The sequence below is a fragment of the Phascolarctos cinereus genome, unplaced genomic scaffold (assembly GCF_003287225.1).
Source record: "Phascolarctos cinereus isolate Bilbo 61053 unplaced genomic scaffold, phaCin_HiC Scaffold_726;HRSCAF=1367, whole genome shotgun sequence".
NCBI lineage: Eukaryota > Metazoa > Chordata > Mammalia > Diprotodontia > Phascolarctidae > Phascolarctos > Phascolarctos cinereus.
Genome location: NW_027556098.1, coordinates 352819798 through 352842628, shown reverse-complemented (window position 1 = coordinate 352842628; position 22831 = coordinate 352819798). Strand labels below are relative to the sequence as shown.

The following is a 22831-nucleotide window of genomic DNA, read 5'->3' as shown; positions in this document are numbered from 1 at the left end:
TCACTAGTACAGTTTCCTCTAGATAGATAGTGACCCAACATTTAGAGTCTTTGAAAGGAAATGAGGCACCTAGGAGATGAGTACTTAAGAGTGATAGCCTACAGGCAGTAGTTCCATGTCATTGTTTGGCCTAGTAGATAACCCAAGGTGACATGCAGGAGTCAAGAGCTGATTCCCTTTCTTCTCTCTCCCCCAAAACCAGAGGATAATAGATTTCCCAACCTACCGTACTGGCAACCATCAGCCATGACCCAATTGCCAGGTACTAGCTTGAATTATTGTGAAGGAAGCTGGGGGTAAAACTTCTATACATCTAGCCACCTGTAAATGCCCATGTGCAGATTCACTAGCAAAGAGCTATGTCATACCTCTGAATTTTTTTTACCATTTCCTCAATCCCAGTAATAGGATATTCTATGAACTGTGAGAGGACTGCCTTGGGTCTTTGAAAAAGTAAATGACTCCTACACAAAGCAAAGGGCTAGTTAATCTCCCTGCTCCCTACACATTCCATGCCCACCCATCCTGGAATACCAGATCACATGACAATTCTCAACCCTGGACATACAAGAGCCAGATTGTAAATCATCTTTGCAAAAACTCTTTGTCTTCCTTTAGAAAGAAAAGAAAGGGAAAAGGTTTGGTCCATCAAGAAACTCCATTCACTTCTATCAGTTTCAGAATCCCTCTAAGGATTCTGCTGGTATCTATCTGTCACACACCAAGAATACTTCAAGGGTGAAATCTGGCATGTTTTGTTAAATGTTATTAAAAGTGCTAAATAAACTTGGACCTAGATCAGAAGAATATATTTAGACTGAGATGACTTCCCTAGTGGAGAAGTACAGGCTATAGTGGCAGCTGGGTGGCCCAGTGGATAGAACACCAGCCCTGAAGTCAGGAGTACCTGAGTTCAAATCTGGCCTCAGACACATAACACTCTCTAGCTGTGTGACTCTGGGCAAGTCACTTAACCCCAATTGCCTCACTAAATAAATAGGTAAAAAAAAGAGAGAAGTACAGGCTATGCTTGTGTTGTTCTCTAACCATCGTTGAAGCAACAGGATAGAATCTCATAGGTTTTCAGGCCCTAAATGGAGATGGATTCCAGCCCCAACCCACCCCATCCCCCACTGCTCATTGTATACATTCTGATACACTTGGTACTGAGAATTTTTCCCTAATTCTCACCTCAAGGAACTCCAAGTCAGGTCTGCATCTGTTTCATTAATCTCTTAGATGGTTTCTGTAACATTTATTACTTGTTTTTAAAAGCATATTACAGTAGTTCTCTATTACTAGACAACTTGCCCTTAATGTCTATGTATTTCAATTCTTCCTCAAAAAGAAAACCATGCATTTTCTCATATTCTCCTCTAATCACATTTTCCCACTTAACAAGGTGTGTCTATGGGAACAGAGAGTCAAGTGACACACTACCTATACCCTGTCATGATCAAATCTCAAATGCCCTACTTTAATTTTCCTTGCCAACAGCTGACTGTACCCTAGGGGCATTCCTGGTTTTCATTATATCAACAACTTAAACAAATCAAGAAATCTGGCATCTTTTCTAACTCTGTAAATTAAATGACTTGTCCCATGGCATTGCCACCCACATCAGTTGCTGTTGCCTTCTCTCTGCCCTGTCACCATTCTCACTCCTAGAAGGGGTATCACAATTTACTCTCAGCTCTCCCTCCTTCCCCCCAGCCCAATCATAACCTCCTCAGGAGACTAGCCTCACTGAGTCCAACCTACTGTGGCCATTACTTTTCTCCCTCCTTTAGAACATTTACATATTATATATGTATGTATGTATATACATATAGATATACAGATATCGTTGAACCCCACAGACCCCAATTTGGAACAGGATCTGTTCTAAGAAAGAGACAAACGAAATAAGGGGTCATGTGTCACCTTTTTAATTCCTCTGAAGCTGTCTTGACATGCATTGCATGGGAGTTCAGCCCACAACTGGGTCCCCTAAGGGTACCAGTTCAGAACTGGCTCAATTTGGGGGTTGGGCGTACAAGATTATATGCCCTTTGAAAAGTAGGTGTTCCCAGGGGATGCCAATCAACTCTGGGAGGCGGGCTATATTAAAATGAGAAATTATTTTTATGGCTGAATGGAGGATGGATTATTATGAGTGCTTACGAGGTGATGAGAGCCTATACTAGGGTAGTGGCAGTGTCAGAGGAGAAATGGGGGTATACATGAGATATTGGCTGAGGTAAAATCTATAGACCTTGACAACAGCTTGGATATTGGCAGGAAAGGTATGTGTGTGAGATAGTGAGTCTAGTACGACTCCTAGGGAGTCCTGAGAGACTGGGAGAATGGCATTGCCAGCTACAGTAATGGAGGATATAGGAAGGGGGGGATTTAGAGGAAAAGATAATAAGTTCCATTTTGGACATAACTGACTTTAAGTCATATTGACTCGGGACATATGGAGATATCTGTAGGACATCTAGCTCAGTAAGTCTGAAGGGCAGTTGGAGATGACAGATAGGGGGTCAGCAAAGAGATTGGGGCCACATATAAGTAGATTTGAGGATCATCAGCATAAAGATGGCAATTAAATCCTTGGAAGCTGATGAGATCATTTAGAATAGTTTTAAGGAAAAGGAAAGCAGCACAAAGAGGGTGAAACAGCTGGAGGGAGGGGTGTGGATAAAAAGTAGGAGCCACACGTATTTCATCACATGCAGACTAACAGTAGAAATCCCCCAACGATCTGGGGGCCTTATATTTGAAAGTCCCCAAACCCTGTGCAAGAACAATCTCATCTACTGTTTTAATAATTACTTGCTGTCTTTGAATAAAAGATTCTGCAATTTTGTTAAAAGGTTATCTTTCACAATTGTAAAAGTACTTAGTATTGATAATCATTTCAGATCAATTGAGCCCCAATAAGAGCCAAAAACCTGAATTAATCTTTTCTCTCTGAGCAACTAAAAATACCCCTTCCTGTGTCAGCAACTACAGGACCAGATGGAACTGACCAGCGTTCTTCCCGTTTGTTATCAATAAGGACAGGATACCTGGGACCAGACACTCTCTGGAATGGTGGGACTTTTCTTATCTTTGTATCCTATGGATATATGTTATGTAGGGGAAACACAAATATCCTGGATCTGTAATTTCAATCCACACTTTGACAGCCTATTCAACTAAGAAATTTCCTTTGCCATGCTGTATGTTAAAAAAAAATATGGAGGCTGTATTTTTTTTTAGTAACAGTCATCCTGAGTCAGAGTTTAAACATCCTCCAAAAATTACTTGAGTCAATCAGAGTTAAAGCTCTCATTCTGTTATAGAGAAATTAGTGAGTTGACCACCCAGACTTTATTAGCCCGCGGCTGCCAGGGGTATTCACATCCAAATCAAGCAGCCCTCATCAGGGGTCGAGCCAGGGTTTATATAGGGAGTATACAGGACAGGGAGGGGGATGGATCTTTGAAGTCTGGCAAGAGGAGGAGTCTTTTTTTGGGGGGGCTGGTCAAGGACACCTCTGTCCCTCTATCTAGATATGATAATGCTCTGCAAACTTTCTCACAATGGAGGCTTCCAGAGATATGATCTGAGGGCTGTGGCCTGAGCAGCCAGATAAGGGTCTTGCTAAGGAATTTGGAGGTTTCCATGGCCTAAAGGGTTCTACTACCTAAATGGTAAAATAATGTTCTGTATTACATTCCCCACTTCTTTTGTGTACCATCATGACGTGGTGGGGGCTGCCTCATTATAGGGTGCAAAGAAGGCAGATGCCAGGGTCTGATAACTGGGATCTCTAACCAACAGTAACTTAACTTAATTAATACAGGATCTAACAAAGTCAAGGAGTCGATTAATTAGACAAGGACCAAGAATTAGGGCTATAGTAAGGAGGAGCAAAGGCCCGGCTAAGGCAGAAATAAGAATGGTTAACCACGGGGAAGTCCGAAACAGGCTGTGGTACCAATTTTCGTTCCCTTCTCGTTCCCTCTGCCTGTCTGCAATATTTTTCTGTACTAGGGAAAGGCTCTCCTGAACTACACCTGAGTTATTGGTATAGAAACAGCAGGCCTCCCCTAGGGCGGCACAAAGGCCGCCTTGCCTGAGAAACAATAAGTCCAAACCCCTCCGGTTCTGCAGAACCATCTCTGCCAAGGAGTTGACCTGTCTCTCCAGTTGGGATATAGAGTGCTCCAGATGACTGAGGTCTACATTGACCTGAGCACTAAGTTCCTGGTAACTGGCCTCTCCTCGGACTAGGGCAGCGGTACCCACAGCAGTTGATCCCACTAACCAAAACCCCACTGAGGATAGGGATGAGGAGGGGAACATCTCACTTGCTTCAGTAGGACACACTACCCTCATGAGTAAAGTACTCCCAACCCTCTGGGCCCTGAAGAAGGGAGACCCTGGGGATAATGGAGACTAATATACATAGAGGCTCAGATTCTTTTAGGAACACCGCAGCGGAGACACACTGTGTGATCCCATCCAGACAGGCCCACCAAGTGCCGGATGGCGCTGAATAAAAAGAGGAGGATTGGGGAACAACCACAGTACTATTACAGACAGGAGAGTAAGGAGAAGTTTTCAGGGATGTGGTGGATGAGGTAAGACAGGTACCTTTTCCTTGGACATCCCCCAGGGTCAACTTAGGTTGTTCCCACCCACAATTTTCCGAGTCTGGGCTATGGGAAACAGAACCATTAACTGCCACTCCCGCATAGTATGGGGGTTGTGCATCCATACACAGCCAGCAGCTAGGTCCAAGGTCAGGCCTGTGGAGTTGACAACGCTATGGATGGCGCTATGGATGGCTCGAGCAGTCTCATAATCGAGGGGTGAGAAGGATCTGCCTGAGGGGTCCCACTAGGAGCCAGAGGAAAAGGGAAGGAGAACCAAGGGAAAGGGGGGATGGGCAAGTAGGTGGGGGCATGTGAAACAGGGAGGGGTAGGGGAGAATAGGGAAATGCAGGGGGGTCAAGGGAGATTGAATAGACAATGGGAATAGATAATGGAGGGAACAGGAAGGCAGAAGTTTGAAAGGCATCTGCACAAAATCAAGGTGGGGCTAGGACTTTCAAAAGGAGATAAAGGAAGGCCTTTCTGGGGCCTATAGACAAGAGGGAGCCAGATCTGAATAAGATTAAAAGGTAAGGCTAAGGCTTTCAAAGGGAGATGAGGGTCAGGGGCCTGTGAGTCAGATTCCCTTTGAGGCAAAGAGCAGAAGATCTTGGCTTGGGCCGCACCCCCATCATTCCCCCCTCAAACAAATAGGAACCAAATTCTTTTGGTGAAAGGGGGGAAGGTCTCTGCTTCTGAAACTGCTTCCTGCTGGCAAGGGGCGTAGAGCTGTCCCTGCCTCTCTGGGTCCCGTTCGAGGGGTCAAACTTCAAAACCTGGCTGATGCCAGGTTCAGTGGACTAGAGACCTTGGGTTGGTATACAGTCATCTGGAAGTTGATGGCTCCGACCCTAGAAGAAAGGAATCTGGCAAGAATATTTAGTAAACATGGACCAAACAAACAGAAGAGAAGTATGATCAGTAGTGGCCTCTGTGTTTTCTTTCTGGAGTCCCTGCAGGAACTTGGTTAAGGAAGAATTAGTGCCATCTGCCCTGAGTTCCTACTCCCCCTTTTAGTTTTTGGCAAAGGAATCATCCAAGGAAGAGGACTGCCGTAAGAGCCGGACCCATACTGCCAACCCCCACTAAATAGTAAACAAGAGCAAACAACAATATGCATACCTTACATTAATCCACAGGCCCCAATACATACATAGATATATGAAAGAATCCATTTTAACACAGTGCATATAGGATCTTAAATGTTTCAGTCATGCCATGTTTCTCTGATGACATGGACAAGATAAACCACAAGCCATTTCCCTTTTAACATTATTAATTGTAACACAACTTTAAACAAGTATGATATTACCCAAATAACAAAATAACATTCTCACAAACCCCTGACCTAATTGTAAAGAACTTAACTCATATAGGAACACACACAGAACACAAGTCCCAGTTCTATAGTACCCTAAGATGTCACATTGCCTAAGGAACATTTCCAAAATGAGCCCTAAAAAGCTTGCATGCATTTCTACTCTTGTTCATAAAACCTCACTAAATTGGTACAAAAGTTCTTAAATAACACAAATTCCAGAGTAGTATTAAGGAAACTGAATTCCTAAGTATTCCAGAATCCCTCATAAGTCTTTAGTTAAAGGCACATAGAGATAGTTCAGTTTTCCCAGTCACACAGGACTAGGTTCAAACAATACAACAAAGTTTACTCATAATTCGCAAAATTGCATAATTACATTAAGTCAGGTACAGATTAAACCAATCAGAGAGCTCACAATAGACTAGTTTGGAAAAGAGAGATTTACATGTAATCAGGGTAACAAAGAAAACCTTAGACAGGAATCATACAAATCAATACAATCAGTATTACCTATATTAACTAACATTAAGTTCCTTGCTCATGTACAATCGGTTTAATTCATAGGCAGTTCAAAAAGGGAGCTCTGCTTCTCTGGCTTAGTGTAAAAATCCAAAACTGTGATCTTCCTACCTAAACATGCTTAAAGCTTGGATTGCTATGATAGATACATCTTGGAAGCCAATCATATCAGTCTAATCCTATTGCTTTTCTCAAAATTTGCTATCCTATTTAATTAGACATCTATCACATTACACCTTTGTCCTATTATTGTGTGTAAACATTTCCTCCTTAGGGGGATGTTATCCCTATATTATTATTATGTGGCCATGAATGTACTTGCATCCTATTACGGTAACACAGGGATGTTCCAGAGGGACAGGGTCATATATCATATCAGAAGGAAAGAACTTCCTTAGCTCCATTTGATTCCAGGCATGAGTCATATCTGATAGGTAATCACGTAGTCACTGGATGTTAAAAGCAGGGCCTGGGATTAATCAGCTGGAGATTTCCCTGTCAGAAAGGAAATAGCACAATTGGGAAATAGAGTCAGGAAGATCCTATCTAGGCTGTGTCCAAGGTTGTCCTCAAAAGTCTTCCCAGGCACAGACTTCCACCTTTATCAGTTATCAGCCTGCAGCACATGCCATTCTACTATTGGCTTTATGACAACTCAGACAAGTACCCTGGTAATCAAAGCTCAAAACAATAGTAAATGTCTGTCCCATAAAATCACAAATCCTAGATAATAAGAATTTAATCTCACATTGGTAATAGTAAGAGACTGATCACAGAAAAATACTACTGCTCTCATAATTCCTTTAAACAATGGGAACATCTTGAGGTGAGTATAATCAATTGAACCCCAATAAGGGCCAAAAACCTGAACTAATTCTTTTTTTTTTCAAGTGAACCAAAAACACCCCTTTCCAGGACCAGATAGAACTGACCAACATTCTTTCTGTTTGTTATCACTGAGCCCAAGATGTCTGGGACCAAACACTCTCCAGAACAATGGGACTTTTCTTATCTCGGTATCTTATGGACATAGACTATGCTATGTCATGTTAATGGTAAAAGAAACACAGATATCTTGGTCTATAATTTCAACTGACACTTTGACACCCTCCGCTCTATTGAATTTACAACCCATTCAATTAAGAAAATTCCTTCCATGCCACATGTCAAACAAACATATGGAAGCTGCACTTTTTTTTTTCAGGGCAGATGACCTTGCCGCCCCTCCCCCCCATAGTTTCCAGGGATCCTGGCAAGTTTACAAAATAAGGGGAATTGCCATGTGCCCCTCCTTTTCACACACAAGTAATCAATTAACAATCTTAGGTTTTGATATTAAAACAATAACCCCAAATAACTTAGTTAACAATCTCACAAATTTTATAAATTATAACAAAACAATTTCAACTGAAAATTCCCTTTCAATAGAGACAAAATTTGAAAATTTTATACTTCCTTGAATTACAATATTTAAAAGGAAATGTTACAAAACAGGATCATATAAAATGCCCCAACAGCCAAATTGACTCCTTTTTTTTTTGAAGACACAATTAATTTAACATTCTAGATTATAAAAGAAATTGCCCTTCCAGCAACATAACTAATACAATTGACCCAATAAAAAAATCTTTCTTCTTTCTAGACCCTTTCACCAGGTCCAACAGTCTCCTGGGGCCACTCCATCCCTATAGACTGGCTTCTTTACCTTGACCCATCCCTTTTACTCCCCATGGCTGTGTGCTGGAAGATACTTCCAGGCTGTAGCTGCTGCCCCTCCCCTTCCTTCCTATAGCCAGGTGGGGGAAGGTGAATTTGCGGGCAGGGGAGAGGGGGGTAAAACACTCTCTTCCTAATCTGATCTGGGCTGAAAGGGGTTAATAGAGAAACCCAGCGCTGTTTGGGATCCCCACACAGAGATACCCTCTTGACTCAAGGGGAGGAAGTGGGGGAAAGGAGTGACAAGATTGTAAGGAGGTGTTTAAAAACTCCTTAATGATCAATCTCAAAAACTTCCAGAATCTGCTAAGATGTTTTAGCTGTCCTATCTTTTTCACTTCTACGTCCACCCCTTAAAAACTTAGAGTGGGGCATTGAACTTTCAAACCTACATTCTTGAGACCAGTGCCCTTTCTTATGCTACCTGAAGCAGGAACCATTGACTCTGTTTCTCTGAAAGCACCCATTTAAGGCCAATTCAAGGACACAATTTACATAGGAATGAAACTTAGAAAATTCACAGTGGATTAAGACATAATTGTTATCAGTATTAAATTATTGCAACAAATTAGCTTGCAAATGGAAATTTAGTAGGCCTTCTAAAAATCATACAAAAAGATTTTGCAAAACATTACTTTGTAAAAAGTATTTCCCTTTCTAAAAAAGCTTACAGTTTATCCTGATGTTAGAAGGAATAATCACTAAACTTTCATGAAGAACATTTGTTAGAAATTTTTAAGGTGATAGATATCTTTCCTTTCTACCTTAAAGTAAAAATAAACCTTTAAAAATGGAATTTATTAAAACTAAGTTGATGTAAAATGTCCTCAAGTAACATAAATAACTTCCCAAAGTACCATAACAAACTAAATTCCTAGTTGTTACAGAATTCCTAGACATCAAATTCCTTAGTCAAAAACAGAGAAAAAAATTCAGTTTTTATAATGCGTGAAGAACATTACCACAATAACAAATATTATCAAACTTTTAAAAATTTACTCAATTTTTATCTCAAGAATTCTCATTTACTCAGGAATTTCACAACACAGAAAACGTTTACACAGATTTGATAAGAATTATAGGTGAAACTTCCTCTTAAAAGCAATAAAATTTGGAAGTTTATTCTAACCCATTCATTCTCCCCTATTTATTTAGTTTTTGGAGGGGTAGACAAAAATATATTCCCAAATGCAATACCCTTGTTAAGCTTAGAAATGTACTGGACCAGTATTCTGATTGCTTTTTCTTTCCCATAATGACCAGTCTTTAAAAGAACCCACCCGGGGATCTAGCCTGAAAGGTGGGTGGACATAATTCCCTCCATCTCTCCTCAAACTGCCCTCACTGTGCACTCAAAACAATCCACTCGTCTGAGTTTCCTTCAATGTACCTAAGTGCAAAACAGTGTAACAAATGCTGAAATTGAAAACCTCACATATTTACCAATTTGGATGAGCTGGGGCTCGTGGGAAAATATCAACTAAACCCAGCAAGCCGTAGTCCTCAGCACATAAACCATTTGCCTATGTTCTGGTACACAAGAACTTTTCTGTCTCCACACTCAAACTTGGCCAGAGTTAGAATGCAGAGAGAGAGAAACTATTACACATGCTAAAGTCCCAAAACCTTCTCACTTTCAAAACCTCCAGTCACACCATGCAACTAAATCATATTCCCTTCAAATTTTCTACACACACTCCTCTCTCCTACATGCTTAAACTTCCTTGCCTTTCTTTCTAATGATTTAAAATCCCCTTAAAACCTGTACATATCTCATTCCTTTCTAATTCTGACCTGACACTTCAAAAATCCTTCCCAACTTGCCCTCTACCAACCATATAACCTAAATAATAAAGTATTCTTCTCTCTTTCCCTCTCCCATCCACGCACTGCTTTGAAGCTGCTGTTACCTGGGAAGGGAGAGGGGGAGAATGAAGGCAACTTTTCAGAGTTCTTCTGCAGCCTTTGGCTGTCTGGCTGCAAACAACCCAAAAGGGAGGGAAATGATGTACTGGCCGTATCCCCCCATTATTGCAGAACACAGACACAGACAAACAATAAAAGCCTGAACACAAAACACATCCTCCCAATGGAAGTCAAAGGAACTGCCCTGGAGAAAACTGTCTGCAATCCACTCTGACACCTGTCTTTCAGTATGAAACAGAGGTGGCTTCAGTCCAGGGGCCCTGGAACATCATCAGGGGCCGGCTCCCCTAGAAGTCAGGACAGAACAATTCCCCCCCTCCCGAGGCCGATGTCCTCTCTAGGTGGGTCTCTGCAGCGACACGGTACACTGCTACCTCGCTGGGGCCTCCAAAATGTTATACGGAGAAATTACCGAGTTGACCACCCAGGCTAATTTTAAATTGTGGACTTTATTAGCGCCCAGCTGCCAGGGGCATTCACATCCAAATCAAGCAGCCCTCATCAGGGGTCGAGCCAGGGTTTATGTAGGGAGTATACAGGACAGGGAGGGGGATGGATCTTTGAAGTCTGGCAAGAGGAGGAGTCTTTTTTGGGGGGGGCTGGTCAAGGACACCCCTGTCCCTCTATCTAGATATGATAATGCTCTGCAAACTTTCTCACAATGGAGGCTTCCAGAGATATGATCTGAGGGCTGGAGCCTGAGCAGCCAGATAAGGGTCTTGCTAAGGAATTTGGAGTTTTCCATGGCCTAAAGGGTTCTACTACCTAAATGGTAGACTAATATTCTGCATTACAATTCCATGTACATGCTCTACTTAAGGGAATAAAACAATATGAATTTACTTATCATCTAGCTTGTTGTCTCTTTAACCAACTTTCAGGTTGACAGAATTTAGTCTTTTCCCTTGTCTCCTACCATTGAATAGAGAATGATTTCTTATTCTGATTATAAATTCCTTCCATTTGCATTCCAAATACTTCCCTTTCCTTCCCTTGGCTGTTACCCCTCTTCCTCTACAGGCCCTCCCTCTCTTATGAAATGCTGTAGTTTTCTAAGTTGTCTTAAATTGTTGTGAACTATTTAAACAGGCCTGAAACTGGCAAATCTGTACCCAAAGAAACTGAATTTGCTTTCAGCAAGAGTGGATTCCTTAGACTGGCAACGAAATAATCTCTTTGAGTTTGGCCTCCTATCTTTAACCCCTAGTCTTGGAATCCTAAGCACTGATAAGCTTCTCACTTAAAGAGGAGAGAATTCCCCAACAGCCCAGATGGAAAGTCTACTTAGTGTCCTACTCTTTGGATTTAGGGAGCTTTTTTTTCCCCCATAAAAAAATTCTGAGTATGATCACACTTAGTCCAAGTTTTCAGTCAGGAAAAACTAATACTTATAGGTTAAGTTCTTTGTCTAACTATCTCTAATCACTGGCCTCTGTGGCTTGAGGCAAAATTCAGTTTTGTAGAAACATTTGGATAATCAAACAACAGATTATATTATAGTGCCTATGGATAGAGAGGCTTTTTAGAGGGAATCAAGGAAAATACTGACTTCCTTTTGGTTTCCTTTATCCTGGATCCTCCAGGTTTAGAGCTAAGGACTCTCTTCAGTGAGATTGCCCAGTGCTTTCTTGGCTACTGTCCTGATTCTGAGGTAGCTTCTCCATCTTAGACCAAGTTCATAGGGTGTGACCCAGTCTCTCTCAAAATAGCTTTGATTTATTCCAAGAGGTGGACAAACTTTGATTGTCTGATACAATGAAAGTAATGTTTTCTCCAAGTCTAAGCATCTCAGCCTAAAAGGATTGTTTTCTCCCATACGCTAATCAAGAGGCAAAAAAGAAATTGCAATTGCCCTCAGGGAACTTATCTTTGACTGGGGAGATAAGGTCAAATAAAGATGGAGAGGTAGGTGGGGAAAAAGAAGGAAGGACTTTATTTTGATGAGGAGATGATTAGAGGGATAATGAAATTTATTGAGCATGGACCAATCAGGGCCACTAGGTGGTGCAGTGGCTAGAGCAAAGAACTGAGTTAAAAAATGGCCTTAGACAATATAGGTATGTGACCCTGGGCAATTACTTAACCCTGTTTGCCTCAGTTTCCTCATCTGTAAAATTAGGCGGAGAAGGAAATGGCAAACCCCTCCAGTATCTTTGCCAAGAAAACCCCAATAGAGTCACAAAGAGTAGGACACAACTGCACAACAATGAAATGGGTTAATCAGGGTCAGATCTTAGTGAAATAAACTACTTTTCCTAAATAAAAATTTATCAGTTGATTTCAATTCATTGAGAGAAGTTGGGTACACTATTATCATCTCCTGAATCTTGAATGCCAAATAACTGATTTTTAAATTAAAAAAATTTTCAAGTAACAAGTGTTTCTTATTTTTCTGTCCCTACAATTAAGTGATTTTTTTTTTAACAAAAAAGTCTCTTTATACATATCAACATGGTCCTGCAAGACAAATAATCCCCACATTGTTGTTGTTTTATTCAGTCTAAAGTCTCTTTATACATATCAACATGGTCCTGCAAGACAAATAATCCCCACATTGTTGTTGTTGTCTTATTCAGTCTTTCAGTCATCTCTGACTCTTGGTGACCCCAAATACTGTCCATGGGGTTTTCTTGGCAAAGATACTGGAATGGTTTGCCATTTCCTTCTCCAGTGGATTAAGACGAACAAGTTAAGTGACTTGCTTAGGGTCACACAGCTAGTAAAGTGTCTGAGGCCAAAGCTGAACTCACATCTTCATGACTCCAGGCCCAGGGCTCTATCCACTGAAACACCTTGCTGCCTCCAATGTCTACGTTAGCCATGTCTAAAAATATCTGTATTTTAAAATCATTATTTCTCAGTCAGGAGGTGAAGGAGGTGTTTCATCTTCATTGTTTTCTACTCTTGGTTTATTCTTGCCTATTGTTATTCCTTGATCAGAGTTCTATAGTCTTTTAAAGTTTATTAATTGATTGAGTGCTTAATGAATGCTTGATTGTTTGACTGGCTCTCACCTTATTGGTGCTGAGCATGGAGCCTCTCAGCAATACAGGAAATTTAAAAATCATTTCATTTAAAAAATTGAAGATAAATGATATAACTTTTTTTAAGGCAATGAGGATTAAGTGACTTGCCCAGGGTCACACAGCTAGTAAGCACCTGAGGCTGGATTTGAATTCAGGTTCTTCTGACTCCAGGGATGGTGCTCTATCCACTACACCACCTAGCTACCCCCATCATATAATTTTCAAAGCTATGGGTAGAGGGTAAATTTGATTCCTAACCAAACAAGAGACAGAAACAATTACAAAAAAAAATTAAGGATAATTTTATTACATTTAATTATTAAATAAGCAGTTCTTAAAAGAATTTCAATCTATAACAATTACATGAGAGATTGCCTAATAAGAGAAAAGCAAATCAGAAAAACTCTGATGTTCCATTGCATGCCCAGACAATTGGCAAAGAGAACAAAAGATTGGAATGATTAATGTTGGAAGGGTTGTAGAGAGTTCAGGGTCACTAAAGCACTGTTGGTAGAGCAGCACATTGGTTCAATCATTTTGGAAAGCAATTTTTAATTATGCATATTGATTAAATTGTCCATCTCCTTTGAAGCAGAGATTCTACTATGGAGATATATCCCAAGGATTTCATTGATTAAAAAGAAAGGCTACGTATAAGTCAAAATGTTTATAGCATTATTTTTTGTGGTAGGAAAGAATTGGAAATAAAGTAGATGTCCATTTATTACAGACTGGATAAACAAATTGTAGTACATGAATGGAATGGAATATTACGATGTTGTAAGAACTGAGGAGTAGGATGAATACAAAAAAGCATGGAAAGATTTACATGAACTGTTGCAAAGTGAGGTAAGCAAGCCTCCAAAGCAATATTATCCAAATAACTACAAAATACACATTGGAAGAAAATAACCACAAAACAATAGAAAATGAATATTGTAAAAGTATAAAGATCAAGCTTGACTCCTCAAAAAAAGTTATCAGAATAATTGATGTGGGAAGGTTGTGGAAAGTCAGGGACACTAATGCATTGTTGGTAGAGCTGTGTATTGCTCCAATCATTTTGGAAAGCAATTTATCATGCAAAATCTCCTAATCCTTTCCCAAAGGTCAAGGTCCATGGGTATGAACCAGGTCATAGGGACTTACTATAAGTTTAGCATAGATTTAGAGTGAGATCTAGAATGCCACATTCCACATCTCCAAAAGATAATGCAATTCCTATCTTTCTGACAGCAATTACTGAAAAACCACTCTTTCCTTCTCAGAGAAAAATTATTGAACTATCTACTCTAGGACAAGTTGGAGTCCTCCCACTGAAGTCCATTTGAGCTTAAGCAGGAAAATACCATAGGAGTTTGGATTCAAATTCAGATTTGTGCCAAGGAAGAAGTCCATATTCACTACTTGGTTAATTAAAACTGTTTATTGGTTGGGATATTCAATAAAAACACGTGTATTTTAATTATCTTGGGCCCAGAGATCCTAAACATTGGGAGCATTTTTATAACACGTCAGGCAGGAGTCGGTGGTCATTCATTTATGACAATTTTTGGCTTGGCGTTACTTCTCTTAACATAAAGAGGTAGAGTTATAAATAGTTAAATCTAGTCCCTCTCTGCAAGCGGACTTTGAATAAGCTGCAATATATCTTCTGTCCACTAGAGGGAATATAAAACTGAACTCTTTCCCTCCAAGGTGACTTACCCTAAAGCTTTCCTTTCAATTTTCCAAACTGGTTTTAAAAACCCACAATCTAAAAAATGAACAAAATACTAAAATAGCTACCACTTCAATTATTTTATTTCACCTCTTACCCCTTGGAATAATTCTTTCTCTCATTTCTTCCTCTGCCCCCAAATACAATAAATTCAGGTAAATAACCAACAGTTTTAATAAACTAAGCATCAAAATAAAATGAAAGTAAATACAATCTCCCTCCCCAGAGATGGCTAGAAACCTAGACCAGTCTCTCTCTCTCTCTCTCTCTGTCTCTCCCTCTCTCTCTCTCTCTCTCTCTCTCTGTCTCTCTCTCTCTCTCCCTCTCTCTCTCTCTCTCTCTCCCTCTCTCTCTCTCTCTCTCTCTCTCTCTCTCTCTCCCTCTCTCTCTCTGTCTCTCTCTCTCTCTCTCTCTCTCTCTCTCTCTCCCTCTCTCTCCTTCCTCTCTCTCTCTCTCTTCTCTCTCTCCCTCTCTCTCTCTCTCTCTCTCTCTCTCTCTCTCTCTCTCTGTCTCTCTCTCTCTCTCTGTCTCTCTCTCTCTCTGTCTCTCTCTCTCTGTCTGTCTCTCTCTCTCTGTCTCTCTCTCTCTCTCTGTCTCTCTCTCTCTCTCTCTCTCTGTCTCTCTGTCTCTCTCTCTCTCTCTTCTCTTCTCTCTCTCTCTCTCTCTCTCCTCTCTCTCCTCTCTCTCTCTCTCTCCCTCCCTTCTTTCCCTCCCTCCTTTCTTCCTCTCTCCACACCTTACCCTGTTCTTTATTCTTGTAATCCATCTCCTACTCAGAAAGCTCCAGGAGAGTCCTGAGGGGAAGAACACTAACCACTTCCCTCAAGGACAAAGGTGAACTGAGAGAAGGGTCTAGTGACTCACTGAGTTCGATCATGAGTTTATTGCATTGCTGTTAACTGTTTGTTTCAGATTTGGGAAATAGCTTATGTAGTAAATTTTCCCCTTAGGGAAGGGTTCAGAAGCCTCTTCTGTCTTCATGCCCTACAGATGCGTCAACTCGAAGTGGAAGGTCCCATCACCAATAATTGACAAATCAAATCTATCCTTTTATTTTGTCATCTGTTAGGAGTAGGAGATAATGAGCACAGCCTTTAGACATGTCCCAGTATCTACTTTGCCTTTAAATCATCTGATCTGGTAAGAAATCTGAAAATTCTCTTTGGCTACACACAGAAAATGTAGGTGAATAACTACTTGATGACTGACAGATGGAATGTATTGGCTTTCAGTGTTTTCAGTGGGTTCTCTTCTCTATCCTAAACCTTTCTCTTCCACTCCCTTCATCTACTACTCATTACTGGCTCCACTCAAATGACACAGGGTCTCCGAATATGCTTTCCAGTACTTGCTCCACCTTTGTTTATTCTCCTGGTCAAGGAGGAGGAGATAGAATACTCCTCGCTCCCCACTGCCACTTCCAACTTCTCCCCCTACCATCATCATTTATTAATCTCTTCTCCTATGAGGTTCATACTACTTAAATCTACCATGAAATCAAAACCTGGTAGCTGTTGTTTACAGACCTACACGTCAATCTTCTTTCTTAATGAATTCAATATCTGTCTCAATTTTTTTTCCTCCCTAACTCCAGTCTTCATATAAGGGGGTTTATCATACATATTGACTCTCTTTCAAACACTGGCCTCAGATGCTTATTCATTGTGAGACCCTGGGCAAGTCACTTAACACTTTTTTGCCTCAGTTTCTTTATCTGTAAAATGAGCTTGAAGAGCAAATGGCAAACCACTCTAGTATCTTTGCCAAGAAGACCCCACACAGGGTCACAAAGAGTCAGATATTATTGAAAATGACTTCAACAACAACAAATACCCTAACTACTCAGTTTTCTTGACTTGCTCACTTCTCCACCCTACCTCAGCTATACACAAAGATAGTCACAAACTTACTCTTGCCATCACACATAAACGTACCACCTTCACATTCAAGAATTCTAAAATCCCCTTATGTGACCAAAATCTATTGGCTCTTCACCTCTCCCTCTGCCTTCCCTAACTAACCCAATTCTTCATCCACACTGTGACCTAAATTCTTTTGACCCCTCAATTCTTTTCTAAGCTATCTCCCCTACACTAGCCACAGTCTTCTCCCCACCCCATCTTGACAACTTGGTGAATTAATTCAACTCTAAATTATCCTTCTCTTTAATCCCGAACTCCCTTATAATTCCACCAATTCGGGGCCCCAAAAAGGAAAAACCCTGGACTTTCCCACATGACCAAATCTCTGGCATTCGCCTCAGACCATAATACCATCAACTGGCCTTTCATTGTGGCTACACCCAATCTCCACTCCATTGTCTTACTTCTTTATGTATCCCTCCCCTATTTCCCACCCTTAATCCTATCTGGGCTCCTTTCTCCCTTGGCCATCTGAGGTCCAAGTCCCAGGAGTTCTGTCTACCCCAGTTTACTGGCCACTCTTGGTCCCTCCCACAGTCTTTCTGTGTATAGGTCCACCTTCTCTCCATTAAGATGCTGGGATTCCTAAAATCTAGCTACTGCCTCAGATTCTTAAAATCTAGCCACTACTCAGATTCTTAAAATCTAGCCAATAGCTTATTAACGTTCAGACTCCTTAAGAGTCTGCCCAATATGATGCATGTTCTAATAAACCTTGTCTTTGGCTGGAAAAAGGCTTGGGTTGAATTCTTTCAGGCAGGACCTGCCTGTGATATTGGGGTCCCAGCACCCCTGAACCCCTAAAACACATCAATTCCACCATGCCAAGTCTCAGCCTTGAATCACTCCCACCATTCACTGCCTTTGCTCCTACACACATGTTCTTGAACAGTGGTGGAGAAAATCTTGCAACTAGGTACACTACAATTTACATTACACAACCTCAATTGAGCCCTCACTGCTATTAGGCAATCCTTGTATAACCATTTCTTCAACTCACTATCCCACTATCCCCAGTGGCTTTTTCAGACCTTTTCATACCTCAAACCTCTCTTGGCTCCCCCTCCTCCCCCATCCTTCAGCTAAGAATGTTGCCTCATTTATTTTTGTTTTGTTTTTTGTTTTTGACTAAGCAGTGGGGTTAAGTGACTTGCCCAGGGTCACACAGCTAGTAAGTGTTACATGTCTGAGGCCGGATTTGAACTCAGGTCCTCCTGAATCCAGGGCCGGTGCTCTATTCACTGTGCCACCTTGGTGCCCCATGCCTCATATTTTATAGAAAATAACTGAAGCCATTCACCATGATCTCCTTCTTCTTTCCTCTTCCTCATCTATCCCTCTGATGTCCTGTCTCCTTTACTGATGACCTTCCTCCTTACCAAGGCAAACCCCTCTATTTGCTCAAGTGATCCCATTCCATCCCATCTTCTCCAGCTCCATCTTATCCCTTCTGTCATCCTCACTCTATTACTTATTTTCAATTTCTCCCTGTTTACTCTCTCATTTCCTACTGACTACAAATGTGTTCATGTCTCTCCCATCCTGAAAAATCTCTCATTTGGTCCTTTCATCCCTGCTATTTTCCTATGTCACTTCTGCCCTTTGTAGCTAAACAAACAAACAAAAGGCCTATGATAGATGCCTCCACTTTTTCTCCTCTCACTTTCTTCTCAATCTCTTACAATATGGCTTTAAACCTTGCAGTTGCAATGAAACTGTCTCCAAAAGATACCAATGATCTCTTAGATGCCAAATCCAATTGCCTTTTCTCTATTCTTCTTCTGGAGCTTCCTGCAGCCTTTGACACTATTGATTACTCTCTTCTTTGATAGTCTCTTCTCTCTAGGTTTTCCAGATACTATTCTTTCCTGATTCTCCTCTATCTGATTGTTCCTTCGCGCTCTTGTTTGCTGGATCTTCATCCAGGTCCTGTCTTCTAACCATAAGTGTCCCTCTTCTCTTCTCCCTTTATATTACTTCACTTGGTTATCTCACCAGCTCCCAAGAATTTAATTACCATCAATGCTAATGATTATCAAATCTTCCTATAATGCCCCAATCTCTTTGCTGACCTCCAATCTCATATGTCTACCTTTCTCTCAGATGCCTCAAACTGGACATCCAGTGGACATCTTAAAGTCAACATGTCCAAAACTGAACTTATTGTCATTTCCCTTAAACTATTTCCTTACCTCCTACCTTCCCATTACTATAGAGGGCAACAGCATCCTCCCAGTCCCTTAGACTTGCAACCTAGAAGTCATCCTGGATTCCTCACTAAATCTCACCCCCCCACACACAATTTCCGATCTGTTGTGAAAATGTGTTGATTTCACCTTTGCAAAATCTCTCAAATATTCCCTCTCCTCTCCTCTGATACCACTACTACTTTAGTGTGAGCCCTCATCATTTCATACCTGGACCTCACACCTCCTGGTCTACCTGCCTAAGTCTCTCCCTACCCCAATCCATCCTCCATTCTAAGGTGCAGCTGGGTGGTGAAATGGATAGAGCACTGGTCCTGGATTCAGGAGGACCTGAGTTCAAATCCAGCCTCAGACACATAACACTTACTAGCTGTGCGATCCTGGGCAAGTCATGTAACTCCATTGCCTAGCCAAAAAAACCCAAACAAACAAAAAAATCCTCTATTCTACCACCAAAGTGATTTTCCTAGTGCTCCCTATTACTTCTGTGATCAAATACAAAATACTCTGGTGTTCAAAACCTTCTAAAGCTAAGGTCTTTCCCAGGTCTCATTTTGCCTGAGGCAAAACTATTCAGTGATTAAGGATAGGTAAGAAATGAGGTAAAAAAAACCGCCCTCTTTTCCCTACCCCCCAAAAAAATTAATCTGGAGGGTCTCACTGATTGGCCAGTAATAGGACCCAAACCAAACCTCAGTTAGTTATTGTTTGGGTTTCTTGGCTCAGAGTGAGTGTAAATGGTAATTGTAAAGAATAAGTATTCAGGAGCCAAATTTTTAAATAAACTGAACAAATAAACAAACTGAATTTTCAAGCTCACATGGGAAACAGGAAAGAAATGAAACAAGTATTTATTTAGCACCTACTATGTGCTAGGCACTGTGCTAAGGGCTTTACAAATATTATCTCATTTGATCTTCACAATAATCCTAGGAAGTAGGTGCTATTATTGTCCCTATTTTACAGGTAGTAGAACCAAAGCAGACAGAGGATAAATGACTTGCTCAATCATACACCTAGTAAGTTTCTGAGAACAGATTTGAAGCACATCTTCCTGCTTCTAGTCCCATCTATCTAAGCACTATACTACCTAACTACCTTTAAACATTTCTTATGTACTGGCACCATCTCCATTCCTCTATACTTAAAGTAATTTTCTGCAAATCTTCTGGAAATGGGGCTTTGGTACATAGGTTTCTTTGTGAAGAAACTCTCATACTTCAAGATATGCTTCATAGGTATTATAATAATTGTAATTATTATTATTATATCGAATTCTGTAGGTTTTCTGTCTATAAATTTGTTTACATCAACTTTCTAGCTGATTCACAGTGGAGAGAAAACAACTAAGTGGATGAAAGTCTATTGTATTTATTCTTTATTAATCTACTTTCTAGCCACCATTTTCATGCCAGGCCATCTGTGTTCGTTCCATCATCCTCAATTCTTCCATACTGATAATTTGGATTCTGTCCCTGAACTACTCTGAGCTGAGAAAGTTAATTTTCACCTTACTACTCAGAGCCAGATCTCCATGTTGTCACTATTTCCAATCCATGGTACCATGAATATACTCCCTACTCCTTTCCAGCTCCTCTTTATATTAAATGCACTAGAAACTTCATAAAGTGGTTTGTAAAGATCAAAGCAGGAAATGTACATAATGTGTCATATAAAGGTAAAGGATTATTTTTAACACTTGATTTAACCAGGGCATTATATTCCTTACGGATAAAAAGCAAAAACAAATTCTAAATTTGTTTTTTGCTTAATAAGAAAAACAGTGCTATATCTTCATTTCTCTCCATCATCTACTGTTTCCAAAACCCTGCACAACAGGCACAAGTTATCTTAAATGCATATCACAAAAAGAGTTACCTAGATCATCTAATGGGTAGATAGATTTAATAGACTTCTAGAGAGCTCCTCTTGATGCCCTTATTCTCAGTAAGTTATGCCTCTCATTTCTCCCATTTAAAAAGATTTTTTTTTGATTGTTTCATTACAGTCTCTTGGGAGCACTTGATTTAAGTCTTACTGAGTTCTAGACTCTGAAGTTGACACTCAGAAATCTCTTTAATTTTATTTAACAACAAAATTATAGAATCAATCATTTCTCTTGCTGAAAGGAAACTCTGACTGGTCATATCTCTCTCTCTCTCTCTCTCTCTCTCTCTCTCTCTCTCTCTCTCTCTCCCTCTCTCTCCCTCTCTCTCTCTCTCTCTCTCACACACACACACACACACACACACACACACACACACAAACACTTCCAGACAGGACCTCACTTACCCATTCCAGACAAATAAGGGTATCTCTTTCTTATACTTAAGAATATATTTTATTTTGACTTAAGGGAGGGATGGAGAAAACAGACATTCTCTCTTCTTTGTCAATAGCCTAAGGATGATGAGTGACTACATGTTGTGGTTGTTGTTTTGTTTTGTTTTTCTTTTGCTTTCTGTCTGAAAGACTGGGTGCAGAGGACCACAGGTGATATATATGAGCAACATAGCAGGACATAGGTATACATGGCTGTTAGAAGCATGGGTGGGAATCTCAAATGGTAGGTCCATTTTGGAAAACTAGTGGCGAGAAGTTTGAGCAAACTATTTTCTCATCCTATGGTAAATTCATTTTCTGTAGCTTTCAAAATGTTTCAGTTCACCTCCCATCCTTGTCACAATGGAAGAACCTGATGACACTCTCTCGGATCTGCTTGGTCTTCACTCCATAGACAATGGGGTTCAGGGTTGGGGGTAAGAGCAGATAGAGATTAGCCACGATTATGTGGAGAGATGGAGGAATGGTGTGCCCCCCAAAGCGGTGGGTGAATAAGGTAAACAAGGCTGGAACATATGTAATGATGATGGCACAAATGTGGGCTGTGCATGTACTGAAGGCCTTCTGTCTTGCATTTGTAGATGCCAGGCTTACCACAGCCCGGAGGATCATGGTATAGGACACAGAGATGCAACATATGTCAAACACACCAATTAAGAGGCAACCATTAGACCATAGATAACATTCACCTTAATGCTGGAACAAGATAACTTCACCACAGACATATGATCACAGTAGGTGTGGGAAATAATATTGCTTTGGCAAAAGGGTAGACGTTTGACCAAGAAGGGGAAAGGTATCATAAGTATCACACCCCGTAGGAAGGTAGCAAGCCCAGCTTTGGCGATAATGGGATTGGTGAGGATCATGGCATAGCGCAGGGGGTAGCAGATAGCCACATAGCGATCCAGTGCCATGAGCATCAGTACCCCAGACTCCACTCCTGTGAACCCATGGACAAAGAACATTTGGACTAGGCAGGCATCGAACTTGATCTCTTTTAAATTAAACCAGAATATGCACAGTGCATTGGGGAGGGTAGTGGTACAGGTGAGAAGGTCGGTGAGTGACAGCATTGCCAGAAAGAAGTACATTGGCCGGTGAAGCGACTCTTCATACTGGATGAGATACACAAGGCCAAGGTTACCCACAACAGATATGGCGTACATAGCACAGAGAGGGAAAGAGATCCATATGTGGGCAGCTTCTAGGCCCGGAATGCCATTCAAGATGAAAGAGTCTGGGGCCACATAGGAATTGTTGGAAGTTGACATGTTTGTCTTCAGAGGACCCTGTCACAACAGATTCATTTTCCTGGTGAGGCGGGGAAGGAGAGGAAATTAGGAAAAACATGTGATTCAAAATTTCCTAAAGAATCCAGGTATGTTCTTCCCAACTCTAATAGGGAATAAACACATTCCTAAGCATTAGGCAGACAAGCTGACAGAAGATGAATTCTACTAGATAAAATTCTGTTCTTTGACACAAAAATTAATAATAAGAGC

General features: G+C 40.8%; 1 protein-coding gene across 1 annotated transcript; it reads right to left on the bottom strand.

Moving 5' to 3' along the window:
• Window positions 1-21647: 21647 nt before the first annotated feature.
• On the bottom strand, window positions 21648-22600 carry LOC110200567 (olfactory receptor 52N5-like). Its single transcript, XM_020975929.1, is given in 2 exon segments — window positions 21648-21988; window positions 21991-22600. Coding segments are annotated over 2 exon segments (951 nt in total).
• Window positions 22601-22831: the final 231 nt, after the last annotated feature.